The sequence below is a fragment of the Carlito syrichta genome, unplaced genomic scaffold (assembly GCF_000164805.1).
Source record: "Carlito syrichta isolate Samal-C Ts95f unplaced genomic scaffold, Tarsius_syrichta-2.0.1 Scaffold305658, whole genome shotgun sequence".
Classification (NCBI taxonomy): domain Eukaryota; kingdom Metazoa; phylum Chordata; class Mammalia; order Primates; family Tarsiidae; genus Carlito; species Carlito syrichta.
Window position 1 is genome coordinate 1,417,373 of NW_007249754.1, and position 18,359 is coordinate 1,435,731.

At 37.0% G+C, this 18,359-nt stretch overlaps 1 protein-coding gene across 1 annotated transcript in view; it reads right to left on the reverse strand.

Annotated features, from left to right (window-relative positions):
- Positions 1-18,359, reverse strand: part of ZC3H13 (zinc finger CCCH-type containing 13) — a 95,979-nt gene that overhangs the window by 8,029 nt on the left and 69,591 nt on the right. The window contains exons 11-17 of the mRNA XM_021714487.1: positions 15,699-15,890; positions 11,198-11,281; positions 10,316-10,877; positions 6,350-6,453; positions 4,846-6,048; positions 3,635-4,153; positions 290-442 (exon numbers count right to left, since the gene is read on the reverse strand). Coding sequence (XP_021570162.1) covers positions 290-442; positions 3,635-4,153; positions 4,846-6,048; positions 6,350-6,453; positions 10,316-10,877; positions 11,198-11,281; positions 15,699-15,890 — 2,817 coding nt within the window. The remainder of the gene's footprint in view (positions 1-289; positions 443-3,634; positions 4,154-4,845; positions 6,049-6,349; positions 6,454-10,315; positions 10,878-11,197; positions 11,282-15,698; positions 15,891-18,359) is intronic.

Below are 18,359 nucleotides of genomic sequence, written 5' to 3' on the forward strand. Positions count from 1 at the left end.
CACAACCAGACAAAGCAAAGACTCCTTATGGTTTAAAAAATTGTTAGTAACAGTCAGACACTAACTGGGATGATTCAAGAGGAAGGTGAAGGAGTGGTACCTCATGGTGTCATCACTAGAGTAAGCTCTGGGAATGCATTAAGTACTATAAGTCAAAATAATTACTGAATTTAGAAAGTTGATAAAAAGAGGTATAGAGTAGGAGACAAATAAAAAGAAGTATAGAGTAGTATTCAAATATAATTTCAGATATTATAACTGTTTGAAAGGTGTTTAAAAAGTTGGTTACCTGGCATCTTCTCTTCATCCTGTTGGTCCTCCCTCTTTTCTGCATCACCTGCCAGGATTTCATCTAGTTCATCATCACTGATCGGTTCATATCCTTCTCCAGCACCAGAGCCTAACGAATGTGCATCGTCTAACTTGGATTCATCATCTCCTGCTAAATTGGCAAATTAATTTTATTTCAAAGACAGCATTAAAGGAAAAAGATGCCTAAGTCAACCCAAAAGGTAGAAGCTGTGCACACTAAAACAATGTAAAAAACATTTTTAATCTGAAAACTACATTTCTTAATTATTCAAACACTTGGTAATTTCAAAGGAAAATTGAAAAATAAAAATTAATGAGTTTAATTTTAATGGCAAAAATGTAATATTGGCAGAAACATCAGAACAGGTTATAAGATTAAAACGTGACAAAAGCTACCACTAACTAACATATTAATGCTGTTTATATGTTGTTAATTTTTGATAACAAAACTTTAAAATTCAGACAAATTTAAAAACTTCAAAAGGCTGTAGTAATTTCTTTACCTTAATAAACTCATTAATTAAAAAACTTGCAAACTTATTCAAAAAATATGTTGGAAACGCAGATCTTAATTCATAAATACTTAGCTTATTATATAAACTTTATAGCAGTGAGGTAAAAATGTTAAAGTGCTGTTCTTTCTCCCTCATCTCCTAATTCCTCTTCCTTATCCCAATGTTTCCCTTTAACTGGTGAATGCAAGTTTTAGAAGAATGTTGTAATACAATGTAAAGATATATTTGTGTGTGTGTGTGTTGGAGTCTCACTCTGTCTCCCAGACTGAGTGCAGTGGCCGCTCCCGGTCTCTGCAGCCTCAACCTGCTGGGCTCTGGCGATCCTTCTGCATCAGCCTTCTGAGTAGCCAGAATTACAGGCAAGCGCTACCACACCCGGCTGATTTTTTGATTTATTGTAGAGATGAGGTCTCGCCAAGTTGCCCAGGTAGGTCTCGAACCCGCGGGCTCAGGCAATCCACTCTCCTCAGCCTCCCAAAGCAAGGGATTACAGGCTGAGCCACTTAGTACTACTAGTGTATGCTCTATCTTTGTTTTACCAACTTTTCTCAACTACCTAGGCTAAATTTTGTCTCCTGATGAGTTAGTTGTGAACGCAATCCTAAAATTACAGAGTACGTTTAATATTTCTACTCATTAGCTATCCATACACTTTTCTGAATCTACAACACTAGGTTCTCAAATCCACAGTATGCTTCATGGGTGTGAATTCGCAGCAAATAAATATAAGCAGCTTTGAGATGTTTCTAGTCATTCCAGTGAGTTTCTATTTTATTGAGTTCTATAATAACCACTCTGTGTGAACATCACAGAGTAGGGGAAAAAAAACCAAACAAACAAAAAACCCTTTCCACAGTCCCACCAATTCACTTCTATAACCAATTTTAATAATTTAATCACACAAATATACATCTAAACAATGCACATAAAATTTTAAAATTTTCAAGTTTATCCAACTCCTTTTCCTACTTTAAGTGAACAAAATCTTTATATCACAAAGCAGGTGATTCATCTATAAAGTTCTATGCTATTATTATCTATGATAATAACTAGTAAATGATTTATTTTAGAGATGAGGAACACTGAATCCAATCACAAGAAAGCTATTACAGTGATTATTCAGATATGTTCAATTACATTCCAAGGTTATACCTCCATTAGAACCATGTTTATGATCTGATGCTGTTTCCACTCAAAATTGAGATAAAATGTAATATGAAGAGAGGTAAGAAATATTTCTGTCAAGTCAAATAGGAAAAATATATAATAGAGGACATATTGGAACATCTAATCAGATAACCAAAAGAATCTACTTCTGTAAACAGTGGATTTTACTTACTATGGGCCCAATGCTACAAAATGGCAAAGTAATGCCATATTATTCCTTATATATTAAATTCACGACTGCTGACATGAATTTTACGTCCTTCCAAATCTGTTCCTGGTTGCCGCTGATGTGAATTTACCTCCTCGTGGAAGACTGTTTATAATCCAAATAAAAATACAAAGTATGGAATGCTAGTCAGAGTGGTATCTGAGGCAATTACTAGATATGACTGCAACTTTCAGCTGTACTGTGAAAAAGGTGACAATTTAGAAAAGACCATTTCACTTGTGCTTAATGACAGAAGTTTGCAGCAACCAGCTTCAGATTTTTAAAATGTTTACCTGCTCTCAGTATTAGGAAAGTGAAAAAACTTGCTGGTTGCGAATGTGTTAAGCATCCCAAAAAGTTCTTGGGGGCTTGAAATAGAGAGGCTAACCAGAAAATGGTGTAAGCACTGACACCAGAAATAGACAGTACTGGAGGCAGAACTTTTAGATTTCTCAGGGGAGTCATTACTGCTGTTAACCTAGATTATAATTTACCAAGGAATGAGATATGGGGGGGGGGGAGGCATGTATGTACAGGCAGAACACACCTTTATTCACCAACAATTTACTGTATCCTCACTGTAGTCTTGATGATAAAGAATGAAAAGCTATGGTCCATAACAAAGGAGTTCAGCACAGTGGGGAGAAGACCATGGAAAAATAATTATAATACAGTACAAAAATGCTATAAACGACATACAAACAAGGTGCTACAGGTATATGAAAGAGTAAGTGCCTTCAGTAGAGAAGGCTTCATGGAAGAAACAACACATAAGCTGGGACTTGATGTTTGAGTAAGAAAGAAGAAATAAAGGAAAAAGGTTTATTAGGCAATGGTTTGAGTGGGTACAAAGCTTAAGAATGGAGAGTCATTAGTCAATTTGTCTAGAAAATTGGGGCTGAAGAGTAAAAAACAGAGAGTGAGGTTCCACACAGTGAGGCTAGCTCTGAGTGGGCCAGTAGGTTGATGTGGACGTCTGAGTGTTCCTATGCTAGGAGTGGGCAATGCCAGTAGGGTTCCACAGTCAATCTGACATTAAACACAGTTTCAGGTAGTTTCAAGTAGTGCAATTGTTTTCATGTATTTGTCTTGAATTGTCCAGAAGACAGGGATCACTAATAGTTACCTGAAATCTTCTCCACACTAAGAAGTCATTTCTATTTTTGTGATTTATTTTTTTAACATTTAAGAAAAGGAAATGATGGTTATTCTTTAACATCTATAGATGCTATATCTCAGCAAATCTACTACTACTGCAGGGGACATCAAAAAATATATATCATAGGGCTTTTCCTTATGAAATCTACTTCCCCTATAAAAGAATGGAGTCAATTTGCCTATTAGTGGCTGACCTTTCAAAAAGTTGCTTCCCATGAAATCCGCAAAGAAATAAAGCACTGTAAGTAAACAGACAAAAGGGAGTGACACTCACCTTCCAAACTCTCAGTTCTCTCGGATTTATTTACATCTTCAAATCCTTGCACAGATCCCAGATCTTTATCCAGTCTTTCTTTATCCAAAGCTACGGAGTCTCGGGAAGTGCCTTCTATGTCTCTTTCATGTTCACCCTCCAGTTTTGCTTCACAGCGTTTCACAGATTCTATTTGAGAACTCTCAAAAGTTCTGTCTCGGTCTCTGTCCCTATCCCTTTCAACAGAATCAGAAATGAGTCTCTCTCTTTCCCTATCCAAGTCTCTCCTTTTGTCTCGCTCTCTTTCTCGTTCCCGTATCCTCTCTCGATCCCTATTCCGTATCCAATCTTTATCAACCTCTCGATCCCATTCTCTCTGCCTGGTATCTCTTCTCTCTCTCTCTCGCTCTCTTTCATGGTCATATCGATCTCGTTCTTGAAGTCTATCCCTGCTATCAAACGACCCAGATCTTGAATGGACCTGTCGATCGGACTCAGGAGAACTTCGTCTTGAACTATGGCTTCTTGAATCCTGGCGATCTAAAATAAATATACCATAAACACAGAATTAGCACATGATAAAATAAAACAAAATGCTTCGTTTTAGGGTCTTTTAAATTAGGTTTATTTTTTCTGTCTTATGTAGTTTTTTAATATCCTACATTCTGCCTACATATTCTATATATTTCTATATTCTACATATATGTATATATGCATTATCCAAAAAACTCATTTTAAGGAAAACCTGATCTTTTTCAGTTAAACTGCTAATTAAAGTATGTAAAGTTTTTTTTGTCTATTTATACTGTAACTACAAAAGCTCTTCAAAGAAATACATAAAATGATTAAACATTATAGAACTGATCACTTCATTATTTGACATCTTCCTACTCTTCTATCTTATCTTTTGTCATCAAAAGAGGCAGCTGGCTGCTGGAAAAATAGCAGGAAGGTTAAAATTGTAGGCATCAACAAAGGATTTGAACACATAAGCCCTAACACCAAGTATACCACTAACATCCTGATATTAAACTGATTAACACTAATGTATCTCTATTATAATGCTGGTAATAAAGTATTAACAGGTGACATTTTTAATGGCTTTCTTTTTAAAGTTTCATAAAATGAAAGGCAGCATAAAAGCAATAATTTACCATTACTTTAGAATTATAAATTATATAAGATATACTAACATAGGAAACCCTGACTAAATCACAATTCAATTTTATTACCTGATGAGGTACTTCGACTGGGTTCTCCACGCTTTAACTGGTCAATTCTAGATTTTCTCTCTCCTGTGATTTCCAGGCTTTTTGTTTTTTCTCTGTCTCTTGAGCCACTGTGCAATACTCTCTTTCGACCACTTTGGTCATCCCCACTTCTATGGGCAGAATCATTGGATGGGGAGCGCAGACGACCAGATGTATGACTACGATTACTCCGATTGCTTCCAAGGCTGCTACTCCTCTTTTGATCCACTGGCTTGCGATGTGGCGCATCTTCTATAGTAACATGAGGTGCTTCTACTTTTTCCACTCGTGTTCTGTGGCATTTTCTATGTGAGTCTTCATTGGCAAAAGTGGTACTGGTGGGAGTGGCAGAGGTGAGAATGGTGGCAGCGGATGTGCTAAAGGAGGTGGTAGCAGTGGCAAGAGCAGGAGGAGCAGTTGTAATAGTGGCAGTAGCCATAGGAGGTGGAGGAGGAAGAAGAGTAGACAGAGGAGAAGGGGTACTCCCAGGAGTAGCAGCAGTGGCAGCATGCTCTGCTTCTGCAACCTCTGTCCGGTCAGGCACATCCTCATCAGACCAGTCACTGAATGCTGTCTCTTCTTTTTTCTGAAGATCCTCTAGAATGCCATCCTTATCATTGGAAATTTCAATCAATTCCTCTTTAGTTAATATAGGGGGAGTCCGTGGGCCTCTTTTCTTCTTATTTTGCTGAACTGCTTCTTCATCAGAAATATCAGAATCACCTTTGGATCTTTTATGCTTTTTTTCAATACTTTTCTTTTTTAGTCCTTTTTTGGGTGAAAATACTTGGCCATCTTCAGACGGTGTCTCTAAGTTACCCCTCTCTATTCCAATATCATCCTCTCTCTTTTTCTTAATAGGCTTCTTTTGAATTTTTGCTTTTTTCTTATTTTCATCATAAGTTCCATCAGGTATATCTCGATCTTCAGACTGGTGGTGTCCTATAATGTCTTGTGCACGTGTTCTTAAGCTTTCCATGATTTCTGTCTGTTCTCTCTGTTTATCTAGAGAAGAAATTTTCTCTTTGAGTTCTTGCTCTTCATAGCGCCTTGAACTCTCTTTCCTTTCTGGTTTACGATCCTCCTCTTTCCATCTACCCTGCCTGTCTTCTGTGAGGTGTGATGGACTAAGAGAACGAGATTCTTGAGGCCGTACAACTTGGCTCAAGAGTCTATGTTTTTCATCTACATAAAAGATAAAAGCAATCACACTCTTACCAAGTTAATAAAAACTGCATATTATATATAAACAATAAGTCAACCTCTCACTTTTCATTTTAAAACTTTTATGAAAGCAATAATTTCAGTATAAGTAAAAATATGGCTTTACTACACAAATAGTAAGAAATGATAGTGCTATCGTGATGAAATGTGTATTTCTAATACATACTTCTGTCACAAAAGGAGATATTTAGAGGCAGCAGAGCAAGGCAACTTTTTAACAATCTTAATTCATCAATTCCTACAAATATCAAAGACTACTTACTTTTATCATCTCCACTGTTATAGGTGTCACTGTCAGGAGAATGCTCCCGCCGGCGCTTCGGTGACTGCCTAGGGCTGGGACTCCCTTCATTTCTATAGCGCTTCCTAAATTAGGCAAGAAAATGCAATTTGTACAATTCAAGGGGGTGAAAAAGAGATTTCTTTACAATGTTTTTTTACTAGTATCTTTTTACTATAACTGGAACATGATTGCAGGAAAGCAATATTGTCAGAGCTGTATCATACAAAGGGTATTCGATATCTTTCATTAAAAAAAATCTTTACTTCACTTGCTGAAACTTACAACTGCAGACTTATAATACATGGCAACATTTCTTTCTTGCTTCATTATACATGTAGACTCACTCAACTGAAAATTGCCAGATCTAAATACTGCAAGGTGATAACATATAGGAGAGAAATCAATATTATCAATGTACCATCTAATACAAATATTCATCAAGTTTATTTTTTTATAATATAAAAATGTATTATGCTGGGAAGCTGAATGAGAAAATCTAGTACTGGCTTTGAAGTAAAAACTAGTTCAATTTATATCCACATGACTTATTAGGCAACCTTAAGTAGGATCCTTGGAAGTCACTGAAACTGTTTCTCATCTGAAAATGGTAGAGAGGGGTGAGGAATGAGAATCTGTCTAATAAAACTGCAAATGAGGAATAAATTAGCTATGTCATAAGCCCACTGCCAGGTATGTTGTGGGTACATTGTAAAAATTAGTTCCTTTCCCTTTCTTAGAACTAAATTACTTGTTTGCTGATAAATTAATAAAATTAATACAAATATTCATTATATTTCTCATTTCTTAGTTGAGCTTTAAATGAGTAGTGCTTTATATCTCTTGGGTACTTAAATTATGCTACTGTTTTCCTATATTTTGATTAAATTTGGCCACTTATATTTATTTATTTTTTTACCTATGTGGTCAAAGGTAAAAAAAAATATTGTAGCATGTGCAGCTCCTTTGTATTGATGAGCAACCAAGTGAAAAGAAGGCCCAAGCTTGTGTATTTCTTTATCCAAAGCTCTGCTTATCAATAGCTGTCCTAGAAACTTGCTATGACAAGAGAATGTGTTGAAAGTGACGCTGTGTAAATGTGAAGAGGACTTAAAGGCCTTGCAGTTTCTACTTCTGCCCTCTCGTTATGTTTCCACCATTACTGCAAAAGCAGAGCTCAGACTGATGGAGGCTGGGTAGTCCCATGGAGGAGAAATAAGAGGCCCTAACTGACAGACATGAGTGAGACCATCCTGGGCCATCCGGGCCCAGCAGCACTGTCAGACTGACTGCAGAAACATAAGATATTCCAAGTGAGACCAGAAGAACCACTCTGCTGAGCCCAGTCAAAATCATTAATCTATAGAATCATGAGCAAATAAATGATGGCTTAAACTACTAACTTCTGGGATGATTTATTATACAGCAAGAGATAACTGATACGCCAGAACAAAGTGAAAATGTAAAACATGAGAAAAAGAACTTAAAATTTCTTTCAAGGAAATACTTAAATAAAATTAGAGAAAAATAAATACCATGACAATTTAGTAAACCTACTACATAACAGTAGTTTAAAAAAATGCTGATAAATTCAACTACTGAGATGAGAAAATTAATGAAAGATTAAGATATTAATCTCATAAAGCTAGCTTTGGTTAAAGAGTTATTCAATCCCTAAAGTCCTCTTAGATGATCTAGCCACAAAAAACAACAAAAAAAAACAGGAAGACTTTTGCTACGACAAAGATCAGAAGCATGAAAAAGATACAGGTTTAGGTTGGGTGGGATAGTTCACGACTGTAATCCTAGAAGTTTGGAAAGCTGAGGTGGGAGGACTGCTTGAGCCCAGGAGTTTAAGACCACCCTGGGCAACAAAATGAGACCTTATCTCTACAAAAAATAAAAAAGTTAGCTGGTCATGGTGGCACATGCCTGTAGTCCCAGCTACTCAGGAGGCTGAGAGAGAGGGATCACTAGAGTCTAGGAGGTCAAATATGCAGTGAGCTGGGATCCTGCCACTGTACTCCAGCCTGGGTGATAGAGTGAGACCCTTTCTCAAAAAACAAACAAACAAAAAACCACCACTAAAATACTCAAAAAACAGTTTGAGTATCCCTTATCCAAAATGCTTCAGGTTTTAGAGTATTTGTATTATATTTACTGGTTGAGCATGCCTTATCCAAAAATCCAAAATTTGAAACGTTCCACTGAACATTTCCTTTAAACATCATGTCAGCACTCAAGAAGTTTCAGATCCTGGAGCATTTCTGAATATGGATTTTTGGATTTGGGATACTCAGCCTGTATTAATCAAAGCATAGGACTAGATACAAGATAAATAACAGATTTCAGAATTTTAATCTTGGAAGGTAAAGAGCTAATGAGGTCAGAGAAGAGAGAAGAAATAAAATATATGTGTACCTCCATGTGTTTAAAAAAAGTACCTCTGAAGTTTATGTTAATGTAAATTTTTTCAAAATGTAGGAAGTGGAAAGTGAGTCAAGGAATATGCTACAGAAAGTCATGGCTGCAGATTAAAAAGCAGGTAAGACCTAATAGAAGAAAGCTCCACCTTTATGCTATGTTGTTTGTTCATACCAATAATCCACAATAGTGAGGATAAAAAGCCTAAAGCAAGGAGCCTCCATTCAGCCTGAGGCAAATGAGCTGAAAGAAGGAGCAAGAAAACTGAAGATACATAAATTATTTCCTCAGTTTGTTTTGGCAAGATCAACATCTTTTATCCCAGCTGGTATCAAAAAAGTAATTAACTCTAGTAAGTTTGGTTTTATGCCCATAAAATCTCAAAATTGGCCAAAGTCCAGAATTCTAATGGCCATAGTGATCATGTATCACTGCGTACCCATTAAATAATCCCCAACACAGAGAGGGCTAGTAAACTGACAGTCTGAGGCCACCTTAGCCATCATCTGGAGAAAACCCTTCTGAGAATGGAACGAACACAGAGGGAAACAGTAATATCATTTTACTTTATTTGAGAATCTGGATATAGCTACATCAGAACAAGCAAAAACTCAACTTCTCATATACTTGAGCAAATATAATTTTTTGGGGTTAGAGAAAGAAAAAATGGGAAAATGCTCTCCTATAGATAACATGAGATGTCAAGAACACATTTTTTGACCTCAACGAACTGTATTTCCATAGCACGAGAGGTCACTTTCTTTTCTCTCATCTAGCCTGGCAGTGATTACAGGGATTCCCTCAGTTCCAAGACACCGAACAGTTCCTATAGCCTGGGGATGGTGACTCCATACTTACAAGCATATAAAACTCCAGAAGGAATGGCACAGGCAGTATCTCTTGATGACTAGTTAACAACATTAGTTAGTTATTAAGTGAATGTGCTGGGACACACACTGATTGCTGTATTAATTTAAGAATTATTTTTTTCTACACAATTAAAAATACTTCAAACACTAAACATATATATTTTACATATATTACATAATAAACTTGAATTACTGGGAAATGTAGTGAGAAAAAGTAACAAGACGATAAGTGAAGGCACAATGAAAAGCATTAAATGAAACTTTTGAATTCTTTACTGAAATGTAACTTTTAAAAATCAACCCTCAGCTGGGCTCGGTGGCTCAGCCTGTAATCCTGAGCCTTTGGGAGGCTGAGGTGAGTGGATTGCCTGAGTCCGCAGGTTAGAGACCCGCCTGGGCCGCGAGACCTCATCTAGACAATAAATCAAAAAAATCAGCCGGGCGTGGTAGCACATGCCTGTAATTCTGGCTACTCGGAAGGCTGAGGTGGAAGGATCGCCGGAGCCCAGCAGGTCGAGGCTGCAGTGGCCGGGAGCAGCCACTGCACTCCAGTCTGGGCGACAGAGTGAGACTCCAACTCAAAAAGAGAAACAAAAGATCCACCCTCGCTCAGTCAAGGTTAAAAAAAAAATCAGCCCATTTTAACTATTCTTACTTTGATTTTCTCTCTTCATGTCCATCTCTTGGATTCCTATCTTCCCGGATATCTTCTCGCTTCTCTCTGCGGTCATCTCGTGCCTTGTCTTTGTCGTCCCAATCCCTCTGGCGTTCGCGTTCTTTATCCCTTTCTCTGGCTCTTTCTCGCTCCCGTTCCCGCTCTCGTTCTCTCTCCCGCTCTCGCTCTCTCTCCCTTTCCCTTTCTTCTCTCTCTCGCTCCCGTTCCTTTTCCCTGTCTCGCTCCCTCTCCCGCTCCCGCTCTCGCTCTCGATCATGGTCTCGGTCTCTCTCTCTTTCGCGGTCTCTCTCCTTTTCTCGCTCCCGTTCTCGCTCCCGCTCTCTAGCACGCTCCCTTTCCAGTTCTCTTTCTTTCTCTCTTTCCCGATCCCGTTCCCGCTCCCTCTCTCGTTCCCGCTCCCGCTCCCGCTCCCGCTCCCGCTCCCGCGCCCTTTCATCTCTCCTGTCATCCGCTCTGTCTACCCTTCGATCCTCTCTTCGTTCATCACGCTCAAGCTCGTCATTCCTTCCCTGATGTCGAACTGGTGAGCTTGGTCTTTGATCTACAATGAAAACCAAGTTTTGTCAGTGATTAATTTGACAAATAACCTACTGGCAAGACAGCATGGCAATCTTAAATGTTATCTGTGTAGAGGGTTACACTGGCAACAAATTAGTATCTAAGTACTGTATTTACTTTTAATTTAGCCATTCAAGTGAAAATCACATTAGACCTTTTAAAATTATTTTTTAAAAGATAATTTTATTTGCCCTCTAACTTATGTCTTCTGCTCCCCATCAGCCCCCCGCCCCCTCCCACTGATCCGCCTTTGATCTTTCTCTGCATGCTCCAACCCCACTTTCTGCCATCTCTACCCTTCACCTCTGATCTTCTCTGTCCCCCCAGCAGGACCTGAGAACACTGGTGGCAAAGGATAGGGGCAGCAGGAGGTGTAGAACATAGGAGCTGAAGGAAAAAAAAAATTTCCCTCGTAAGTCACACCTCTAGTTTCAGGCTAAAATGTATACACATCAAAGTGCAGCTATTATGGGAGGAAAATATAGAAGAACAGAACATATGTCAAAATTTGTTGCTGCAATATCAATCTCTTATCATAAACTAGAATATTAAGGGTACTGATGTCTAGCAATCTGAAATAATCAAATGTAAAAAGTGCTTCATATTTATCGTTATAATTAATAACTACTAATAAATTAAAAGTTTTATTTTAATCAAATAAATGATTACTCAGGTGAAAAGCTGTTTTCTTAAATGCTAACTGGTAATCTCATCACATTTTATATATTTTTTCTACTTACACATAAATCACATGAATACAGAGAAAATGAATACATGCTGCTCAAATACCCAGTTGAGCAGGAAATTAGTCTGGGGTCAAAAAGTATGTAAGAGGTTGGAATAAACTTTCCTAAAGAGACACCCATTTTTTTTTTTTTGAGTTGGAGTCTCACTCTGTCGCCCAGACTGGAGTGCAGTGGCTGCTCCTGGCCACCGCAGCCTCGACCTGCTGGGCTCCGGCGATCCTTCCGCCTCAGCCTTCCAAGTAGCCGGAATTACAGGCATGCGCTACCACGCCTGGCTGATTTTTTGATTTATTGTAGAGATGAGGTCTCGCTGCCCAAGTGAGTCTTGAACCCGCGGGGTCAGGCAATCCACTCACCTCAGTCTCCCAAAGGAGCGGGATTACAGGCTGAGCCACCGAGCATGGCTGAGACACCCATTTTTTAAAGCAACTGTGGTGTGATCTAGGCTACTGTGATGTTTCTATTTCCATACTATATAAGAATGTCCATTGGTTAGATGATAAAGATCATACTGCAATACTGCCAACAAGTTAGTAAAAGGAACATTTAACACGAACTTATTAATAACTTCAGGATGTTTCTAGGAAGAGTTCAATATAAACAACTGAACTGCCCTCTTTTATCACAGATGAAAAAAGATAATCTATATTTACTATTTTAGAGATTATAGATCCAGATGCAAAAGAGCATACAATTTTAAAGCCAAAACAATTTGAAACCCTATATAGTCCTTTTTCTCTCCCTTTCTTCTTAAAAACATAGAAATTGTGGTCCAGAGTTAACCTGCTGATGTCACAGAGATGGTGATACATTAGAAGTTAGTTTTCTTAAACTCTTACTTTTGCTGAAATCAGCCTAAATTAAAAAATGGTTCTATTATAGCACACTTTGAATTCCTAGGACGCTATCTCCCATGGTTTACATTGTCTGAATCGCTAGTTTGTAGTGGTCATACCGGCATCACAATTATTATAAAATAACCTGAAACAAAATCAATACTACAACTTAAGGTGATTCATACTTGACATTTTTGATTACAGCAATATCAGGAAACAGATTACTTTACTCATTCTTTTCTGGCAGATAAAAACCTTTATTTTCCCCACCAAAATGACAATGCTCCTTACTTTGAAGGAATATGGAAAAGACATAAAAATATCACTTCAATATGTCTGAGTTATCTTTCCTATCTTTCCCCCAAAATATGTTTTTTTCTCTTCACATAGTTCTCTTCACATAGTTCCTTATCTGAATGAATGACCTACCAATTCATGTAAGCTGGCATATCCAAGTCCCATCAATTTCACTTCCATAGTACTTCTTTACTCCTTTCCCTGTCCTCATCTCTACCAGTAATAATTAACTGGACCCTGATTAGCTCCTTTAAGATGACCACGTTATCAATAGTCAACTTATTGGTATCCTTTACTCTTTCCCCACACTCTTAATATTTTTTTTTTTAAAAACTTTTTCTTCCAACTGCTTAAAAAAGCAGTTATCTTGTAGGCTGTGAAAGGCAATTAAATTTAAAAATTTTAGCCTGACTTACTAGGTCATTTACAACCTGGCCTACAGTTGTTAATCAGTCCTTTCCCCAGCTTCTTTCCTATCCTCCCAACTATAGCACACCTCTGATTCAAATTCTTTATTATTCCAAAGTATACGTTTCTTTCAGTGCTGGTGTCTGCATATGCTGCAGTCTCTCCCTGCAAACTGCTCTTACCATTGTTCCTTCTAGCAAACTCTTATATATCTTTCAGACCCTAATTGAGGTGTCACCTCTTTAAGCAGCTTTCTTATAATTCTGCTAAATTATGTTTGTTCCTTTGTCTTCTCACAGAACTTTACACAGTAGTAGCATTTGCCACACTTCAATTGTCTATTTGCACAGTAGTCTCTTGGTCCATGGGGGATTGTTTACAGGACGTGTAACAATCCCAAAATCCATGAATATGCAAGTCTCATATAAAATCATATAATATTTGCATATAACCTAGGCACATTCTCCCATAAACTTTAAATCATCTCTAGATTACTTGTAATACTGAATTCCAAGTACATGCTATGCAACTAATTGTTACATAGTAATTGTTTTTCAAATTTGTATTATTTTTTATTGTTGTATTGCTATTTTTAATTTTTTTCCCAAATATTTTTGATCCATGGTTGGCTGAATCCAAGGATATGGAACTCACAGATACAGAGAGCTGACTGCTGTGCTTAGACTGTAAAGAACTAATGGGAACATTTAAATCCCTGAGCACAGAACAAGTTGCTTGGTTACATCACTACCCTAAACTGCCTTCTACCAATCTCCCTATTGCTCACCATTCTCTAGCCATGTAAGTCTTCTTTCGAATTCGAGGACATATCAGTTGATGCTCTTTTCTATTTTAGTGATTTTGCACATAATCTTTCCTTTTTTACCCCCAATCTTTAAAAGTTAGCTTCTTTTCTTGCATTTATGCTTCTGCATAAAAATCATATCCTTGAATTTTTTCATAAACACTCTAAAGTAGACCCCTCTCTTATTCTTTATCTCTCTCTGGGTTCCTTGTTTGTTTCCTTCAATAATCATTCTTTTTTTGGGAGGGAAGATCTTCTCCTCCATTAAATTCAACAAGGACAAGAACTACTGTACTCCATGTACCTAGCAAAGTACCTGGCATGGGTGCTCAATAAACATTTGTAAACCATATCATTACTTCAAAATATTTTTTATTTCAATCACACAATTGGTATTTATCAAAGCATTTATAGTAAAATACAACAGACAGAAAGATGAACAAATAGTCAGAAGACCTGAGTTTGAATTCCAGCTCTGCAACTTCTCTTTACCATTGGAAACTTACTTCTGTTCGATCTGAACTCTTTTGCATTATTATTCCTACACTTACAAGGATATTGTGAAGATTAAATCAGAATATACATAATTATCAAAGTTCTTGGCACCTAGGCAATCAATATTTGTGGTTGAATTAACCATAAGATTGAAACCAAATGTTAACACTGAATTCAGGCACGAGATGAGAAAAACCTGAGCTAGGATATGAAAACAAAACAAAACAAAACCCCCCCAAAAAAGCATCACCAGGACGAAGTAAATCAAAGTGCTAGAGAAGAAATCATCACACTGCCCTATTTGTAAATGAGAAAATCCTACACATATTTTAACCCAAATGCACGAAGCTCTGATCTCATCTATGCTCCTGAAAGTAAATGGTGTTTTAGAGACTTTGTTCTCCTCCAATTACTACCCAGAAGGATGTAGTATTACACCTTTGATTCAGCCCACAGCAAAGCACCAATATTCAATTCTCTGGTCCATCAAATTTCATTCTATATTAATCTCAGCATCATTGTGAACCTTACTTTAGTAATCAGCCAAGGTTAGAAAGACCTTCATAAAATTTCAGATGTTTAGAGGTCCCAATATATACAGACAATAAAAGCCTGCCAGAGTGCTTATATAACTCTTTTTAAACGCATCCTAATAATCTTGCTTCAAAATTGATTTCTATAAGAGATCTAACAGATGAACAGAAAAGTTTTAGCTTAAGACATTGAAAGAATATAAAATTAGCTAAAGCAAATATTATATGTTATCAAAACGGAATATAAATAAAATGTTTCTCCAAGCAATCCTCAGCTCTATCACCATATTTTTCATGCTCTTATCTGAAAATCCTTGTAAGAGTCCATTAATCACAGTTAATAAGTAAGTAGCCAGGATACTCAGATGAGAAAGTTTAGGTACTTCCTGAATCAGAACTGCCTGGAAAGGCACCCAATCATCTTTAAAGGGTTGTAAGATACTTAGTTAAGATGAGAGACACCCAGTGGGAAACTCAAGTTCTTGTACTTTGTTGCCAGTAGGTACTCACATAATCCCTTCTAAACCAAGTGAACAAAGAAAACTATATGAGCAAATAAAGTTTCAAATGTGTCATCAAACACAGGTCTCAAAAGATATTTTATATTAAAAAGTAAACTGGTAACTGGTAAAAACTTCCCCCAATCGATGTTGCTTACTATTAATAAAATTCTGTTTGACAAACCTCTCTCTCTGTTGTCACGACGGTCTCTCTCGCCATGTCGTCTCTCAAAGGAAGAATCTCTTGCTTGGTCTCTGTTGTCTCTTTCAGGATATCTGTCTCTTTCAGGATAGCTACTTCGAGTTTCCCAGCTGTCATGATAGTTGCTATTACTACTGTGACTATCAATTTGAGAACCTCTTGAGCCTCGACTTCCTAAACAAAGGATGTTCATACAAACATTAAACACATATACTTTTTCAAAAAATTACATCAGTCACAATCTTCTTTAAAAAAAAACCAAAACTAACACATTATTTTTTAAAATTCCAAAGTGTGAAAATCACTGTTGAATATTAAGCACTGGAGCAGAACACTCAAGTTGTCCAATGACTGACTTGAATTGGCTAAATCTCAGTTTTTTCCATCTATGAAACAGTCAAACAATGAAATCTTAAAACAAATTTATTAAGATTGACCTGCCACTTTGCTGAGCATGGTGGCTCACACCTGAAACCTCAGTACTTTGAGAGGTCAAGGTAGCAGGATTGCTTGAGCCCTGGAGTTTGAAATGGGCCTGGGCAACATACTGAGCTCTCATCTCTACAAAATATCAAAAAATTAGTTGGGCATGGTGGCATGAACCTATAGTCCCAGCTACTTGAGAAACTAAGGCAGGAGGATCACCTAGGCCCAGGAGGTCGAGGCTACAGTGATCCGTGATCATGCCCCTGCACTCCAGACTGGGTGACAGAGATCCCGACTTAAAACAAAACAAACCAAACAAACAAACCCATAAAATCAACCTACCCTCAGAACATAAAAAACAAAAATGATTTCTTCACATCGAAATTCATAAATAAAAAATGAAAAATGAAAAAATATGGATAGCTATTATTGCTTTAAATATAGTTTACAGTGAAAACATAAATATAGTTAAATATAGTTTACAGTGAAAACATTCCAACATAGAACCAAGGTACTTTGGCAACATTAAGTGATATCAGATATCTGAAAACTTTCACTAACAGATGTAAGAAACAGATGTTCATAGTTGCTTTATTTCTAATAGCCAAAAATTAGAAAGTACCCGAATGTCTTTCAATGGGTGAATGGTTAAGCAAACTGTGGTACGTACATCCATACCATGGAATAGTATTTAGCAATAAAAACAAACTGTTGATACATGCAACAACTTAGATGAACTCCAAGAAAATTATGCTGAGTGAAAAAGTCAATCTCAACAGGATACATACAACAAGATGCCATTCATGAAACATTCATGAAGTAACATAAATACAGGATTGAGAGCACAAAAGAGGTTATCAGGAGTCAGGGGGCAGATAAGGCTATAAAGGGGTAACACAAGGGACTCTTAGGATGTTACAGAGATGTATCCTAACTGTGGAAATGGGCTACATACGTGATAAAACTGCATAAAGCTACACACCCCCACACTTCCAAGTACATGTATACCTGGTGAAATTTGAGTAAGATCTATGGACTGTACCAAATGTAGTTGCTTGGTTTTGATACTGTACTATAGGCCTGTAAGATATTTACATTTGGAAGCCAGGGGAAGGGTGTACAAAGCTTCCCATACATTTCTTTACAATTTCCTCTGAATTCCTAGTTACTTCAAAATAAAGACAAAATTTGAAACTTATTTTTGGTGGGGAGAGTGTTAGAAGTAGAGAAAGAAGCAGTACCGGGGCTGTAATTACCTAGGTATATCTAGCCAAAACCATAACAGTAACTCTGGAGGGGCCCAGCTCTCAATCTCATAGCATCACCACAGATAAATTCTGATGAAGGTGAACTCACTCCAAACCTAAAAGAACATATGAAAAACCAACCAACCCAAAGCTAGAATCAGAAAGCACTTCCCCAAGATTAAAACAAAAACAAAAAGAATATAAATGTAACGAGCTTTAGAACCCTGAATGAATTACAGCATGATTCTAAAAACTATAATAGGGGATTTTAATAATCAAAATATCTGTGAAGAATATTTTAATAATTAAAGACCAGGGAGAAAAAAATTAAAACATTAAAGACTACAAAAGGGCAACGTATATATAATCTAGGAATGACTAGGTTAAACATCAGATTAGACGCAGCTAAGAGAAAAGTCCCTAACTAGAAGATTAGACTGTGGATATGACCCACAAGGCAAAACAGAGAGAAAGAGATACAAAATTTGAAAAGAAAGTTAAAAATCAAGGAAGATACAATGAGGAAATTTAAGATATGACTAATAACTGTATGTTGTTTAGCATCGCATTTAAAACAAAAGGACACAGAAAGGTTAAAAGGGTGGGAAAAAAAATACCAAAAGAGAGCTGCCAGCAAAAACCGCTCAAGACAAAAACAGGTTGAGGATCCTTTATATGAAATGCTTGGGACCACAGGTGTTTGGAATGTTGGATTTTGGAATATTTGCATTACACTGGTTCAGCATCCCTAAACCAAAAATCCAAAATCCAAAATGTTCAAATGAGCATTTCCTTTTGAGCATCATGTTGGTTCTTAAAAAGTTTCAGTTTTAGAGCATTTCAGATTTTGGATTTTTGGATTAGGAATGCTAAACATGTGTCAGGAAAGAAGACAGTCATTCTATAATGATTAAAGGATTAAATAATTCACCTTATGTGTACCTACTAGCAAAGCCTCGAAAGAGTCAAA